Source organism: Malus sylvestris, chromosome 5 (genome assembly GCF_916048215.2).
Source record: "Malus sylvestris chromosome 5, drMalSylv7.2, whole genome shotgun sequence".
Taxonomy (NCBI): Eukaryota; Viridiplantae; Streptophyta; class Magnoliopsida; order Rosales; family Rosaceae; genus Malus; species Malus sylvestris.
Genome location: NC_062264.1, coordinates 7,213,925 through 7,228,928, shown reverse-complemented (window position 1 = coordinate 7,228,928; position 15,004 = coordinate 7,213,925). Strand labels below are relative to the sequence as shown.

The following is a 15,004-nucleotide window of genomic DNA, read 5'->3' as shown; positions in this document are numbered from 1 at the left end:
TTGACCTATTTTTTCGTGTCCCTCCACTTATGTTTCGCACATGGAGTACTCGCTTAAATATTGGCCGCTCAAAAAATTTTCTCCAGCTCTCGAGGTTTTGAATTCCCCCACGTGAGAATGCAAATATCTCATCTTTTGTGAATAACATGTATTCACTGTAACTAAATTTCATAATCAGAACCGTTGAACTTGTTAATGTTCATTTGACGATCATCTTTACAAAAAGCATTCGAATAAGAGATCTTCTAGTCCTCCAAATGTATGAAACAAATCGACAATGTGAGCACCAAGTAACATATTCATGATGAATCGTCCATTAAGTAGATACACTTGATTACTAAACGATCTCCGATTTGATTAATTTTTCATAGAGATGGTCTTCAAATAAAGACTGAGAAATTGAACGATTTCGAATATGAAGTTCATACGATGAAGATACATTCTTCGCAAAAGGTGGAGAAACACAAGGTCTATTCTAAATCAAAATTCAAGATTACAATTCATTTTAAGAAAAAATTGAAAACTTAAATTGGCTATTTTTAGTTTTGATAGAAAGTAAAAATTAAAAACCAAATGGTAACCATGCTCCATGTTTTAGATTGTAACTTGTTTACATAACCGTTCTAACGGTCTAGCTCTCCCCCACCCTCCTCAATACCAGCCTTCTCTATCTCTTATCATCCGTCTTTCTCTCTCTAAATCACCCACCTTCTTTCTCCTCCTCAAACCCTAATGTTTCCAACATCTTCCAAAACATTCATTATTATTATTTATTAATAATATTATTGGAGATTTAGAGATTACAGAATCAAAAGCTGGACATGATCCATGTAAGTTCATCCTTTTGTTACTCCTGCTTCGTCTTTCCTTCTTAATTCTGATTTCAAACGTTAAATTATAGGGAAGAAAGTTGAATTTTTATCTGGTAGGGGCGAATATTTTTACATTTTTAATTAATATATGTTTAGATGATATAGATCACCATGCAATCCTTAACAATGCCAAATACTCGGATCATAACGTTACATTGAGCTCGTAATAGATAATTAGAGGATACAATTTGTTATTTTCTTGCAAGCAGTGGATTGCTCTGGTCGTTAGGATTCTCATGTTCAACCCATTGCGTCCCGAGATCAAACTATCCTCCCAAAAAGAAAGTACAAGAACCGATAATTGCATTAAACATGCAAATGATCTACCATGATGTTATGTTAAGATCATAGATGAATAACAGCATTGTATTCTTTCGATTTTTTTCCTCTGTTTTGATGAACAATGATCATCTCTACGCTCGAAACTCCTAAGCTTGAGTGCAGTTTTTAAAGTTTTTTCTCCAATGTATACCATGGCAGCGTCGTACCTGATTGTTTTTATTGAGTATATTGTTGTACTGATTGAATTTTCTGCATTTCTTTGCCACTCATCAGTGACTTGATTTGGGGCTTGCTGTGAATTCTCACTTTCTCGTCTTGCATCTATGTAACCGCTGATACAAAATGTTCGATTGCACTCGCAAATCACAGTATATTGGTGGCCAAAAGGAGAAATTTGTACGGTATGCATTGTACATTATCCTTTGCTCTTCTGCTTTCTGTTTTCCTTTTCCTTCTTCCGGAGGCTATAACTGTCGTTGACATATGGATCTTATCTGCGTCTTTCTAGTGGTTTGTAACCGAAGGCCTCAGAATGTATTTTCTTTTCCAGCGGATTCTTCCTACATTGATCGATTGTGTTTTCTTTCAATTACTCTTGTTTAGCTTCATTTGGCTGCGCTGGGTCGTTATGGTTAACGCCTGAGAACATGAAAAATATAAGTGTTGTTTAGATTCTTAAGGATTTCTCATTTTTTTTGTGCTGGATTTCTCTTAGCATATGTACTTTTCAATAAGCCAAATGAATTCTAATTCAAGTTCATTGAAGCCTTGAACTTGTATGTCTTCTTTGACGAGTCAAACTGAGTTGCTGGTAAAACTTTGACGATGCAAAAACATATTTATGGAGTTTTCCGCAGAATTTTATGGTTATGAATTGTTATTTGTAGGTTGGATGACTTGGGTTCTACGTATTCCATGAGTTCTGATACCGGTAAAATGAATAAATGTGGATTTAGTATCGAGTCATTCCCTTTTACTGGTGGAAAACCAAAGAGAGCACCGTCACAATCATTCAGGTATGGAATTCAACAGGGAACAGATGGACTAAAGACATTTGGTAGATCATTAAGAACTGGCGTCACCCGCGCAGTGTTCCCAGAAGATCTTAAAGTGTCTGATAAAAAGATATTTGACCCCCAAGACAAATCCCTCCTGCTATGGAACAGGCTTTTCGTCATAACTTGCATCTTTGCAATATCCATTGACCCTTTGTTCTTCTATCTTCCAATCTTCGACAATGATGAGGATTGCCTCTCTATCGATCGAAGATTAGGAACGACAACTATAACTATACGGTCATTAGTAGATGCTTTCTACCTTATTCGCATGGCTTTACAGTTTCGTACAGCTTATATTGCTCCATCATCTCGGGTTTTCGGAAGAGGCGAACTTGTGATAGATCCTCCGCAGATAGCAAAGCGATATCTACACCGTTATTTCTTAGTTGACTTGGCTTCTGTGCTCCCCTTACCCCAGGTCTGCATGCAACATACCCAATTTCTACCATTGACCCCGCTGCAAGGCGAAAAATTCTTTACTCTAATATTCATAGCAATCAAATTTGGAATATAGAAACGATGGTTCTTGGATTTATCTTGTTTGCTCATGACTACAGATTGTGGTTTGGAGATTCTTGCATGGAAGAGAGTCAGAGGTTTTGGCTACGAAACAGGCATTGCTGTTTATTGTCTGGCTCCAGTTACTACCGAGATTTATCCGCTTATTAGCTTTAAACTCTGATCTGAAAAGGAGTGCAGGTGCTTTTGCCGAAAGTGCTTGGGCCGGGGCTGCCTACTATTTGCTTTGGTTTATGCTTGCCGCTCAAGTAAGTGTTTTATCTTCTCCTGCCTCCTTCATAGTTTCTGAATACTACCACTAGCTGAAGTACCTTATAGGAAGTATTACCATTCTATTGAATTGATTTGGCCACTCTTGGATAAATTTACAGGTCACCGGGGCTGCATGGTACTTATTAGCTGTTGAGCGCTATGATGGATGCTGGCGGGGAGCTTGTAGAAATAGTGGAAAATGTAGGATAGAATACTTGTACTGTGGCATTGATGCAAATGCCCCCGGATTCAAAGAATGGCAAAAAATCAGAGTGGATCTTCTTAAGAAGAGCTGCACTGCGGAAGGGGAAAATCCGCCATTTAATTTTGGAATCTTCGCAGAGGCTATATCTTCAGATGTCATTGCATCAGCCGAATTTATGTCCAAATTATTGTTCTGCTTGTGGTGGGGACTGAAAAATTTAAGGTGTGTAAGTGTAACTCGCTCATCAAGGATTGTCTTGTTCAAAATTCGGTGAAAATTCTGTATTAAGTACGCTAATGTTCTGATTTGGGTTCTGAAAGTCTTACCAATTTTCAGTACGTTGTTCTTTCACTTTCTGCAGTACACTTGGCCAGGGGCTCGAAACTAGCACGTACCCTCTAGAGGTTCTATTTTCCATTGGGATAGGCATTTTTGGGCTCATCCTCTTTGCCCTTCTGATTGGAAATATCCAGGTGAGATGCAAATGAATCCTGTGAATGCTTTATGGATATGTATACGTGATCCAAATTTTACGCCACAAATAACTGATATGTTGAGAGTTAGCAACCTGCATTTAGTTAGTTAATGGCTTTATATGCTTTGAGCTGAGGGCTAATTTGATGTTTAATGAAATATCGACAGACGTACCTTCAGTCTCTAACAATTCGTCTTGAGGAGATGCGGATTAAAAAGCGTGACTCTGAGCAGTGGATGCACCACCGCTGGCTTCCACAAGAACTTAGGGAAAGGGTTAGGCGCTATGATCAATACAAGTGGTTGGAGACTCGCGGTGTGGATGAGGAGAACATTGTCCAGAGTCTTCCAAAAGATCTAAGAAGGGACATTAAACGCCATCTCTGCTTGAATTTGGTTAGAAGGGTAAGCATCCAGTTTCACCTTTGTTATTGTTCGTTCTTAATCGTGAATGTCGCTATGTTATTGCAGATGCATGTTTACAAGGAATATGTTATCGTCTTCTTATATATGCTCTATGTATTTTGAAGACGGATAATTTCACATGGTCATGAGTGACTTATGCAGGTGCCTCTTTTCGCCAATATGGATGAGCGGTTACTTGACGCCATTTGTGAGCGCCTGAAACCAAGTTTATGCACGGACAATACCTACATTGTCCGGGAAGGGGATCCGGTTATTGAGATGCTGTTCATCATACGTGGTCGCCTAGAAAGTGTTACTACAGATGGCGGTAGAAGTGGATTTTTCAACAGCGGTGTACTGAAAGAAGGGGACTTTTGCGGAGAAGAGCTCCTAACATGGGCACTGGATCCTAAAGCTGGTTCTAACTTGCCATCGTCAACTCGAACTGTGAAGGCTTTAACTGAGGTTGAGGCTTTTGCTTTAGAAGCAGAGGAGTTGAAATTTGTTGCCAGTCAGTTTCGGCACCTGCATAGCAGACAGGTTCAGTACACCTTTCGTTTCTACTCCCAGCAGTGGAGGACTTGGGCAGCGTGCTTTATCCAAGCCGCATGGCGCCACTACAGGAGAAAATTGGCGGAAAAACAGCGTAGAGAAGAGGAAGAAGGCTTTGACTACGGTGAAGGAGATGATGATGATGGTGGTGGTGGTGGTGATTTTAAAGGCGGTTCTGGTACAAGCATGCTTCGTTCTGCCATCTATGCATCCCGGTTTGCAGCAAATGCTCTTCGTGGTCATAGGATCCGCAGTGGAAGGGAGCAGATATTGAAGCTGCAGAAGCCCACTGAACCCGATTTCTCTGCTTATGATGACAAGTAATCCCAGTCTCAATTGATGTTAAAAATCCGAGCTCGTTTTGGTAGCTTTGGCTGTATAAAATGTATACCACTAGTCACTCACACACAATTGCCATAGCATGATTTTGGTTGGCACTTCCTAGTCATTCAAAGGAATGTAAAACATCTTGTTAAAAAAAAATTGGAGAGAAACGAAAGGAAAATCTTCATATCGTTTATACCCAAGTTAGCTACATCAGTGTGCTTCCCCCTCTCTACCCCTTGGATACAAAGAAAAAGGACCTTTATTACCTCAAAATTCTAAATAATATTTGGGCTAAAGAACTTACTAGTTACATTTTCTACACACTAGATTACCTATGTAGGTGAATTAATTCAACCAAAAATGAAAGATTACAACCCATGCCTTGATTACATCTGAGAATTATCCGACTCAACTGCGTGTCCGTGATCTGTAGGTAGTAGGTACACCGGCATTCATTTCCTTGAGTTGCTCAATTACACCAAGCAGAAGATACTTCCAACTCCACATCTTCTTCCCACTAAGTAGCACTCTCCATATTACTTCGAGACTACTCAGTAATAACATGATTATACAGCTCAACTTGTCATTACTTCTAACATGATTATACAATTATACTCTCAGCTTGTGATGACTTAGAGACTGCTCAGTAATGACATGGTTATACAGTTACACACCCAACTTGTCATTATTTCAAGACTACTCAGTAATGACATGATTATAGAGTTATACTCTCAACTTATTATTACTTCGAGATTATTGAGTAATCACATGATTATACATTTATACATTCACAATGTCATCACTTCAAAACTACTTAGTAATGACATGATTATAATATTCAGCTTACACTAACTACTAACTACAGCTAGTGTAAGTAAAAGCTCAATATATGTATGTCCAAGCCTTTTTATTTACTATGACATGCTTAGATTTCGAGAAAATATGCGTGGTACTATATGTGTTTTTAAAACGGAGGTTTAAAACAGAGAGTTAATATGTGTTTTTAATCACTCAAACGTCGATCCATCGCTCGCTCGCTCGCTTCCTTCACACTCTTCCCAGATGTGTTTTTCTTTCTTTTAATATTCACAGATTAAAACATTGAAAGATTAAAAAAAAAAAAAAAAAAACAGAGAGGGTAAACTCATATGTACTTTGTGGGAGGAGTCGAGCGCGAGAGAGGAGTGAGATTAACGATGCAAGAATGGCTCAGCAGAGGCAGTCAGGGCTGGAGCGGTTGGGATTACGCGGCCACGATCCCCACCATTCCAACGGCGGAGGACCACCAGAACACCTCGCCATAGGGATCCGCTCCGCTCACCACAAGCCCGTTCGGACCCGCCGATCTGGTCGATCCGACAAGGGCCCACTTAGAATCTCCATTGGCGCCGTCCTCCTCCTCCTCCTCTTCCTAGTCCTCCTTCTTACTCTCCTCGCCTACTATTACCTCTCCCGCAGCAATAGAGGTATGTATGTTTTGCTTCTCAATTTTCTTCAGTAACTTTCTGTTTGGTTTCCGGGAAAATGAAGGAAAGGAAAAGGGAGTTAGTTAGTTACTTGTCAATCTTATGCACTTTGAATGTCTGGTGGCGACTGCCTTGTTTGGCTGCTGAGAAAATATAGAAAGAAGGGTCACATTTTACTTTACTTTCTTAGTTGATTTCACATTTCGGTTTTGGAGATAACTAAGTGCTTCTGCAATGATAGATCTGTGTTTTTGTTCATTTGAAGTTTCTGATTATGGAAGTATGCAGGTTTTAGCTAAGCATTTGGTCTTGTTTGTTACAAAGAGAGTGCGAAACATTCGGAGTATTAGATGTCTTTGCTTGATTGTTGATAGGTGTAGGAAAAGGATCAACCCGACTAATTGTTTGATTTCCTTCTCCATTGTTTTTTAAGAAATGTTACAAAAGGCTTTCACATTTTTGCTATAATTAATTCAACAGTATCTGGTTATGGAAGTATATGGATTCTAGCTTTGTATTAAATGATTGCTTTCTCGTGTTGGCACAGAAATAAATAGTTCTCATGCTGAGGAAGACGACTTAAAGAATGATCTTGACTTTCTCACAAATGTGACACGGACAGAGACTTCTAAAGTCCTTAGGTTTGGGAAGGGTTCGGTAGTTCATGGCCGAGATTCTAGGTATTGGGATAAAGATGATAGGAGAAGGGATGAAGATTACAATGGGGATGAGGTGGAGCATAGTAGTGCAGGTGTTAGGGATGAATCCACATATAAGGATGATGTTCCTGTGAGTGTTAAAAGCAGCAAAAAGAAGTCCTCAAATGACGACTTAACTAAACGTTCCAATAGGAAAGGGGGATTGTACAACGAAGCTGGGCGCAATGAGTTGAAAGTTTATGAAGCAGAGTATGAGGCCTCTCTGAAGAATAGTCAACAGTATAGGGATGAAGATTTGGATAAGCAAAAGGATGTAATTCATGTTGATGACGAGTATGATGACGGGATTGATTTTTATGATGATACAAGACATCAGAATGATGACCATTTTGGTGAAGAAAAATCACATGATGAAGATGGTAGAGAGTCCCTTGATGTTCCTGATATCGAAATTAATGATCATAATGTTGTTGAGAAGGTTGATAAAGTCTTCGCCAGTCCATTTGAAAATGACTCTGCTCAGCACTTTCAAAACCTGGATGAAGTTAACAGAAATTCCAGGCATGTCAGTGTAATTTCTGGTCAATCTTCAAGAAAGTCGCGGTCCAGTACAAAAAGGAAAGCTAAGCGCCACAAATCTTCTGGTAAATTATCTGTTTCTTCTTGTAAATTGGTGTGTGAGAACTATGTCTAATTACATTTATCTTTTCATTTATTGATTTTGTATTCAGCTTGCATGAGTGATATATATCGTGGCTACTGCTTCTGGATCTGTTATTCATTTTCACATTTGATCCCATGATCTCAGCATGCCATTGGTTATAAATTAGAATTTTTATGAAACTCAGAGAAGGACTCCTTAGCACATACAAAAGAGATAGTTCTTATTGCAAATCATAGAAGTGCCATGGAGTGCAGACAGAACAGAACAGTTAATTCTTTTTGCAACTAGATAACTGCATAATTTCAGTATATTGGTATAATGTGGAAGTGGCATCTGCTTCCCATACTATATTTCCTTAATTTATTTCCATTACTTAGAAAGAAAAACAGAAAAGGGAAAAGGAAGCCGCAAACACATAACTTCGACATGGTGATTGCTACAATGTTCTTAAGTTGTCAGTAGTCCTATAAAATCATGACCATAGTGCTGAGTCCTTAAACTTCATTAACCTCAAAGGAACCTATCTTGGTTTTGTTAATGAATTTTTACTGTTCTGTATCAAACATATTTTTGGCCTCAGATTTAGCATCTCTTAAACTTATGCCTATTGCCAGTCCTACATGCACTAGGAAGCACTGGGAAGAACTTGAGCTTGGTAATGATTGTTTGATGCTGCTCTTTATGTATAAGAACTGGTTCTGTGAAATCATGATATCTCCTTGAGCATCCTCTTGGAGTAACAAATTTCAGGTGTTTTATTTAAAGTGAGATATTTCTATAGATTATTAGATATAGAAATTGGGGTTGTTAGGAGTAAATGCTGTGAATAAGACCATGACCGGTTGGAAGAGCCATTGTACTTGTTTTTTTCTTGCTTGGTTTTTTGAAAGATTGTTTTATGAATATAGTTGAATGCAACTTCATGACAGGAGTTGCCTTCAATCTAGCTGTTTTAGGGGATGCTCCTTATCGCTGATTTTGTGTTTTTGACCTGTTATATTGAAATTCTTCAGGTTCCTCTTGTGACATGAAGTTTTTAAACTCTACTGCACATCTTATAGAGCCTTTAGAAAGTCCAAAGTTTGCAAGATTCAGCTTGCAGTATACTGAAGCAGAGGACAAGCCTGAAGCAGATGAGCAATGGGAGCCGAGATTTGCAGGGCATCAGTCTTTGCAAGAACGGGAAAATTCCTTTTTGGCACATGATCAAAACATAAAGTGTGGCTTTGTTAAAGGTCCTAAAGGATCCCCAAGCACTGGATTTGACTTGGCAGAAGATGACACAAATTACATCACCAGATGCCACATCGCTGTTATCTCTTGTATCTTTGGAAATTCAGATCACTTGAGGATACCTTATGGTAAAACGGTAAGGAGCTTCTCTTTAATGGGGGAACAATATTATCCATATTATCTTCTTGTCAAGAAAAAAAATCAAAATTAAAGCTTCATATCGTCTTTGTCAACCAATCCGACCCGTTAAGTTAACAGGTCATTCGAACCCAACCTGTTAAGCTAACGGGTCATCCGAACCCGACCCGTTAAACTAACGGGTCATCCGTTTCACCCGTTAACAATTATTATTATTATTTTTTTGCATAGAGTTTATTTTTTGTTGTTAAGACTTTATTGAAATTACTAAAACATTCTCAACTAACGGATGCTAACGGGTTGACCCAAGGTGACCCGTTATTTAACGGGTTCACCCATTAGCAACCCAACCCGTTAAGCATCCATTGAAATACTAAAATTAACGGGTTGGGTCGGATCAGGTTAACGGGTCGGGTCCAAATGCCAGGTCTAATTGTGACACAGGCGTAAATTGAAGTTTTATGCCATGACATGTTAACCTGGATTGAATGACCGAAAACTAATTGGAATATGGACTATAACTCATATGTAAATCAAGTATGGAACTATAGCTTGTTGGATTAACGGTATCAGTTATAAAGTTTATACCATCTCATGACTTTTACACCATGTCACAACTTTTACAATAACTTTTACACCTGCTGATACTCTAAATAACAATGTTTTGGCCCTTTTTCTTATTACATGGTTGTTGAACTCTCACATGATAGAGCAAATTCCAGTGCATTTCTCATAAGAAAAAAAAGTCAAGTCTCCAAGGCTTGTCTAGTTCCTATAATAAATGTTTGGGATATAGTGTCCGCTTTGTACCTTGATTTGAGTGGAATGAGTGGAACGTGGACTCTTTTATCATCTAATTCAGCCAGTTTAACCTTGCAACACTCTTTAAGTTGAAATTCAATGATGTGCAGTGTAGACCAACATATCAAATGTAACTTTGAGATTGAGCTTGCTTCAAATGTAACTTTGGGATTGAGTTTGCTCGGTAGGATTTTATTTCCTAATATTTCAGAAATGTGATTTTTCTTTTGTTCCATGTTCCAGTTAATTCATACATTTGTTTAAATGAATCTTATACCTTTTCTGGTCTTCTATAATGGACTTAGACTTATCCACTGGAAATTTCCAATCACAGTGCAATTTTTAGTCTATTAATGTTCTGTTTTATCCATTTTCAGTTTCAAAAAAAAGGAAAATTCTTTGATTTAGACATAAAGTTGCAATAATTGTCATAGCCAATAAAGGGAAAAGAAAAACAGAATAAACAAGAATGGCGACTCAAGTGAAACTTTCTTGATTTCAGGTCTCTCGTCTGTCAAGGAAGAATGTGTGCTTTGTTATGTTTATTGATGAAGTTACTTTGCAAACCCTGATTGCTGAAGGGCAAACACCAGATAGGATGGGTTTTATTGGTTTATGGAGGATTGTGGTGGTGAAGAACCTACCATACACTGATATGCGGCGAGTGGGGAAAATTCCCAAACTTTTGCCTCATCGGCTTTTTCCTTCTGCGAGGTGAGAATTTGACTAGTAATATGTACTGATTGTCATCTTCTAGGTGGTTAATCATACTTAGCAGTTACCTTTAAAGGTTGTAACACCGATGCTAAATTGTGTGTTTACGCACATTAGTTGTATAGATTAGATTGTGCATGTGTGTCTATGTGTCCATGAGAGTTATGAAAATCAGTTATTAAACTTGAATCACTACTCAAATTTCAGATATCAGTCATTAAATCTTACCAAAAAATGATATGCATCTTTAAGAACATTAGGAGGTGTGAGATTAAGCTAGCAATTGAGGACCACTGTACAAAGAATATAAGCAGCTGCATATTACTACAATAGAACTAGTGCTTTTGTATGCTTTGCTCGTTGGATTTGTTTATTTGGTGGGTGGTGCTTTTCCTTAGCTCTTGTCTAAAACCCTTGCTTAAATTTTCAGGTATTCAATCTGGTTGGACAGTAAATTGCGCCTCCAACTTGACCCCTTACTCATATTGGAATACTTTTTGTGGCGAAAAGGTTATGAGTATGCAATTTCCAATCACTACAACCGACACTGTGTATGGGAAGAAGTTGCACAGAATAAGAGATTGAATAAGTATAACCATACCGTCATAGATCAACAATTTGCCTTCTACCAAGCTGATGGCCTAACAAAATTTAATGCCTTGGACCCCAACAGGCTTCTTCCCAGCAGTATGATTTGTTCAATGAGAAAAAGAGCGTTTTCATTAAAATATTTTGACTGCAATGCATTTTCTTTTACCAATCCATGACATAATTTGTTTAATCACATCTGCAGATGTACCAGAAGGGTCTTTTATCATCCGGGCACACACTCCAATGTCAAACTTGTTTTCATGTCTATGGTTCAATGAGCTTGAGCGGTTTACCCCTCGTGATCAACTAAGTTTTGCATATACATACCAGAAGTTAAGAAGGATGAATCCGGAAAAACCTCTCCACCTTCATATGTTCAAGGTAAAATTTATGCAGATTATTGGTTATAGCCAAACTGAATGTAAACTGCGTGAATAATTTGGATTTGATTCAGTAACTGTAAGAATTACCTCTCCTCACCACAACCAACATGAGTGAATAAATGAATAGTAAGAATAACAATACTTGGATGCCTTATGGATAAGGACTAAAAAGTTGTTCTTCTTACAATCTTAGGCGGGTAAATCCCAGTTCATGAGTCAACCTTGTAAGGAGGAATTACTCCTTGTGCATAAAAAGCCAAGCATTTTTCTCAATAGGAGCAAAAAAAAAAAAAGGAGCCTGGATTGGTTATAACATTTTTAATCTGATTCTGTCAATGTTGCAGGATTGCGAGAGGAGAGCCATAGCTAAGTTGTTTCGCCACAGATCAGAAGAGAAGCAGAGTATTCGGAAAGAGGCAACGGAGTAGAACTTCTTTGGCTTTTCCGAATCCTGCTTTATACGAATGGTGTTTGGCCACACTCTTCACTGTGTAGAAGTGCAGACTGACTACATGGTAGATGGAAATTTTGCACTTTTAATGTGAGAAGACTATAACGATGAAGAACTTTTCTTTTTTTATCCAGAGAGTTCTTGTGGGGGTGAAGTTAGCATTTCTGCGGTCGCTTTTACTGCTGAGCTGGCTCTTTAGAAAAGATACGTAACGCTTCTTGGTTGTTATTCGTCCCATTTTTTCATTCGTTGCTCCGTATCTGGATTCGGAGGCAAGTAGCAATACGCTTATGGCAACTGACACTGTATCCAAATCATAGGTCCATTCATGTATTTTACACCAAATGGATGTTTTGCTGTTATATTGTTTCTGTAATTGCTTATTCAAAGGCATGTACTATATGCATATATATATTCTTTTAGGCAAATACAATTTGATCGATCATTCATTTCGCTGAATTGACCTTGTTGTGCCATTTTGCCCTCACTCACATACCAAATACTTTAGTAGCTTCATTGAAGAGAGACTGTGGAAGAGATTACAAAGTTGGAGGGGGTAAGGCTCTTGAGCGCTGCGGGCATGGAATTGCTTGTGAAAGTGGTTGCTCAAAACCACCCAACTCTAATCTGCTGTTTGTCAAAGATCTGTTTGGTTGAGGAAAGCTTGTGCTGGTTCCTTTTTTCTGGTGAACTGGAACTATTTTGTACTACTGCTGTTATTACCAAAGAAACTATTGTTCCTTCATTTCCTTCATGTCCTTCATGTCCATTTATTTCCATATAGTCTGTCATGCATTTATGTGATTATATGTATATGAGAATAATAAACTGTTCAATCAGTTTGTGGTTATCATTTGGCATGTATAAAGAAAATATTTGAAGTCCTTTACAAAATAAGGCATGGAAAAGAACTTAACATAGATTTTACACCATCCATGACACATTCTCTTGACTCGAAGCTCAGTTTATTTCTGGTGCAAGCTTACATTCCAATAAACAACATTATTCAACTTTTTTGTTGGTATTAGCCAATAGTGGCACGCCTGATACAACAAATGACTCGTTTAAAAGAGTTTGATGCATTTTAAACTGACAAGAGTTTCAAACACTCGCAGGGGGAATTGTGTCCACCAACAAATCACAAGTTATATATGCAGATTGACTATATGTACGCTTGGAAAAATTAATATTGCATCTTGGTTTGTAGTCGAAAGTTCTTTGGTTTTTTTTTTTTTTTTTTTTTTTTTTGGGAAACTTCGAAAGTTCTTTGTTTTTATATTTGAAATGAATGGAACATTGATTGTGATGATAAATTTTTGAAAAGGCGTAGTGATCACCTTTTGATAATTGGAAAGGTTGTGCTTAAAAACAGTGGCCTCATGCTTAAGCGGGAGATGTTAGAATGTGAGCATGAGACTGGAAAGTTAGAGCCTATTGTTTCATTCCAATTTGAATAAGAACGTCTTACTAGAAAAGGGGCTAATCCTTATTGGGTTTGGCAAGAATTGTACGGTTGTACAGTGGTCTCTATTCTCACAGAATATACTAGGGTGGGCACAGGTCGGGTTAGGCCAAATTTACAGGAACCGAACCCTACCCATTGTAAATAGTAACAAGCCGGGTCGAGCCGGGTAATGGGATTTCTAATTTAGAAACCAGACGTAACCCGGTTCATTTGAAACGAGCTGTTACGGGCCGGGTCCACAAGTTCAATTTCACATTTTTTTTTTGGTCAGGGACGACCTCGTTGAGATCGTATTCCTTAGCATACAGAAGGGGATCGCCCGTGGGAGAACGCACAACCATATCCTCCTGATCGAGCTCTTTCCTTTGTCCCCGTCTCTTTTGCTTATCTTTCCCAATCCTAAATCAAGGTCTCTGTCTCTCAACTCCGATCAACGACGATGACGCGAGGCTCCAATCTGACTCGGATCGAATATGGCACTAGGCTCCAATCTGACTCAGATCGATGATGGCACAAGGCTCTATCCAGATCGGTTCAGCAGAGATCTCGAAGCAATTGGCGCAATTGATTCGACGCTGGGAGGGAGAAGAGAACGAGGAATGGGTGGTGCGGTCAAGGAGGAGATAATGCCTAAAGAGATCTCGATGCCGGTGATGGGGTGGTGGTAGTCGCTGTGGCGGTGATGGGTTGACGATGGAACAATCTTCTGGGTTTTCGGTGATATCATTGAGGGAGATAGAGAGCAATGGGAAAGATGAGATGTCAGTACTGTGGGATTTGGGAGGGAGGGAGGGAGACTGGGAGGAGGACAATCGAGAAGATGGGCCATCGTGGTGGTCGCCAGACTTGCTACGACGGTGATGTTTTGGGTGGTGGAGAAGATGACTGACGAAGAGTGGCGGTGGAAGGGAGGGGACGTAAGAAAGATTGGAGTTTGTAACCAGAGAGACTCGGAACTAGTTTGGGAGTGAGGTGCTTAAAAAAACCACCTATGAAAAAAAACTGTGAAGGTTAGTGTTTGGTAAACTGAAAAAAAATGGCTTATTTTGGAAGCTGCTGTAAGAATAAGCTGAAATCAAAGGAAAAAGCTGAAGTTGCTATTTGTAGCTTTAGAAAACTGGCTTTTTTTCAAAGCACATGGAGCTACAATGCTCATTTAATGAAAGGACCCACTATTAGACTACTTTTTTTTCAAAAGCTTTTTTACAAAAAAGTTTACCAAACGCTCTGCTAATTTATTTCACAGCCGCTTATTATCACAGCAGTTTTTTTTCAAAGCACAGCAATACCAAACCAGCCCAGGTGTGATTAAGACCTAGGGTAAAAACTAACGGATAAGATTGGATGTATATTACTCTTCAAATCTCGTCCGTCCATTACAATTACAAACGGACCGGTCTGGGGTTCCCTTTTCCTATATATCTGGACTCGGGCCGCCCCTAAAATGGTATCTTCCGACCCCGCCCCATTTTTCCTCTTAAAAAATTGGAACC

The 15,004-nt window shown here is 38.8% G+C and overlaps 2 protein-coding genes and 2 long non-coding RNA genes across 4 annotated transcripts; 2 read left to right on the top strand and 2 right to left on the bottom strand.

Moving 5' to 3' along the window:
* Positions 1–631: 631 nt before the first annotated feature.
* LOC126621044 (putative cyclic nucleotide-gated ion channel 8) lies at positions 632–5,139 on the top strand. Its single transcript, XM_050289404.1, has 8 exons — positions 632–830; positions 1,428–1,555; positions 2,042–2,630; positions 2,770–2,979; positions 3,103–3,410; positions 3,550–3,661; positions 3,831–4,067; positions 4,230–5,139. The coding sequence occupies exons 2-8, from the start codon at positions 1,497–1,499 to the stop codon at positions 4,941–4,943; spliced, it is 2,229 nt and encodes a 742-aa protein (XP_050145361.1). The 5' UTR covers positions 632–830; positions 1,428–1,496; the 3' UTR covers positions 4,944–5,139.
* Positions 5,140–5,972: 833 nt separating this feature from the next.
* On the top strand, positions 5,973–12,505 carry LOC126623659 (probable hexosyltransferase MUCI70). The gene is made up of 7 exons (XM_050292617.1): positions 5,973–6,412; positions 6,960–7,715; positions 8,749–9,104; positions 10,410–10,621; positions 11,052–11,308; positions 11,415–11,593; positions 11,940–12,505. Exons 1-7 carry the CDS (start codon positions 6,151–6,153, stop codon positions 12,021–12,023), a joined length of 2,106 nt encoding a protein of 701 aa, XP_050148574.1. The 5' UTR covers positions 5,973–6,150; the 3' UTR covers positions 12,024–12,505.
* A 365-nt stretch (positions 12,506–12,870) lies between these two features.
* On the bottom strand, positions 12,871–13,387 carry LOC126623663 (uncharacterized). The gene is made up of 2 exons (XR_007623831.1): positions 13,302–13,387; positions 12,871–12,998 (listed from the first exon to the last, which is right to left on the bottom strand). It is a non-coding gene; the product is annotated as an uncharacterized LOC126623663 (long non-coding RNA).
* A 76-nt stretch (positions 13,388–13,463) lies between these two features.
* LOC126623662 (uncharacterized) lies at positions 13,464–14,455 on the bottom strand. The gene is made up of 2 exons (XR_007623830.1): positions 13,850–14,455; positions 13,464–13,525 (listed from the first exon to the last, which is right to left on the bottom strand). It is a non-coding gene; the product is annotated as an uncharacterized LOC126623662 (long non-coding RNA).
* Between the last annotated feature and the right edge of the window lie 549 nt (positions 14,456–15,004).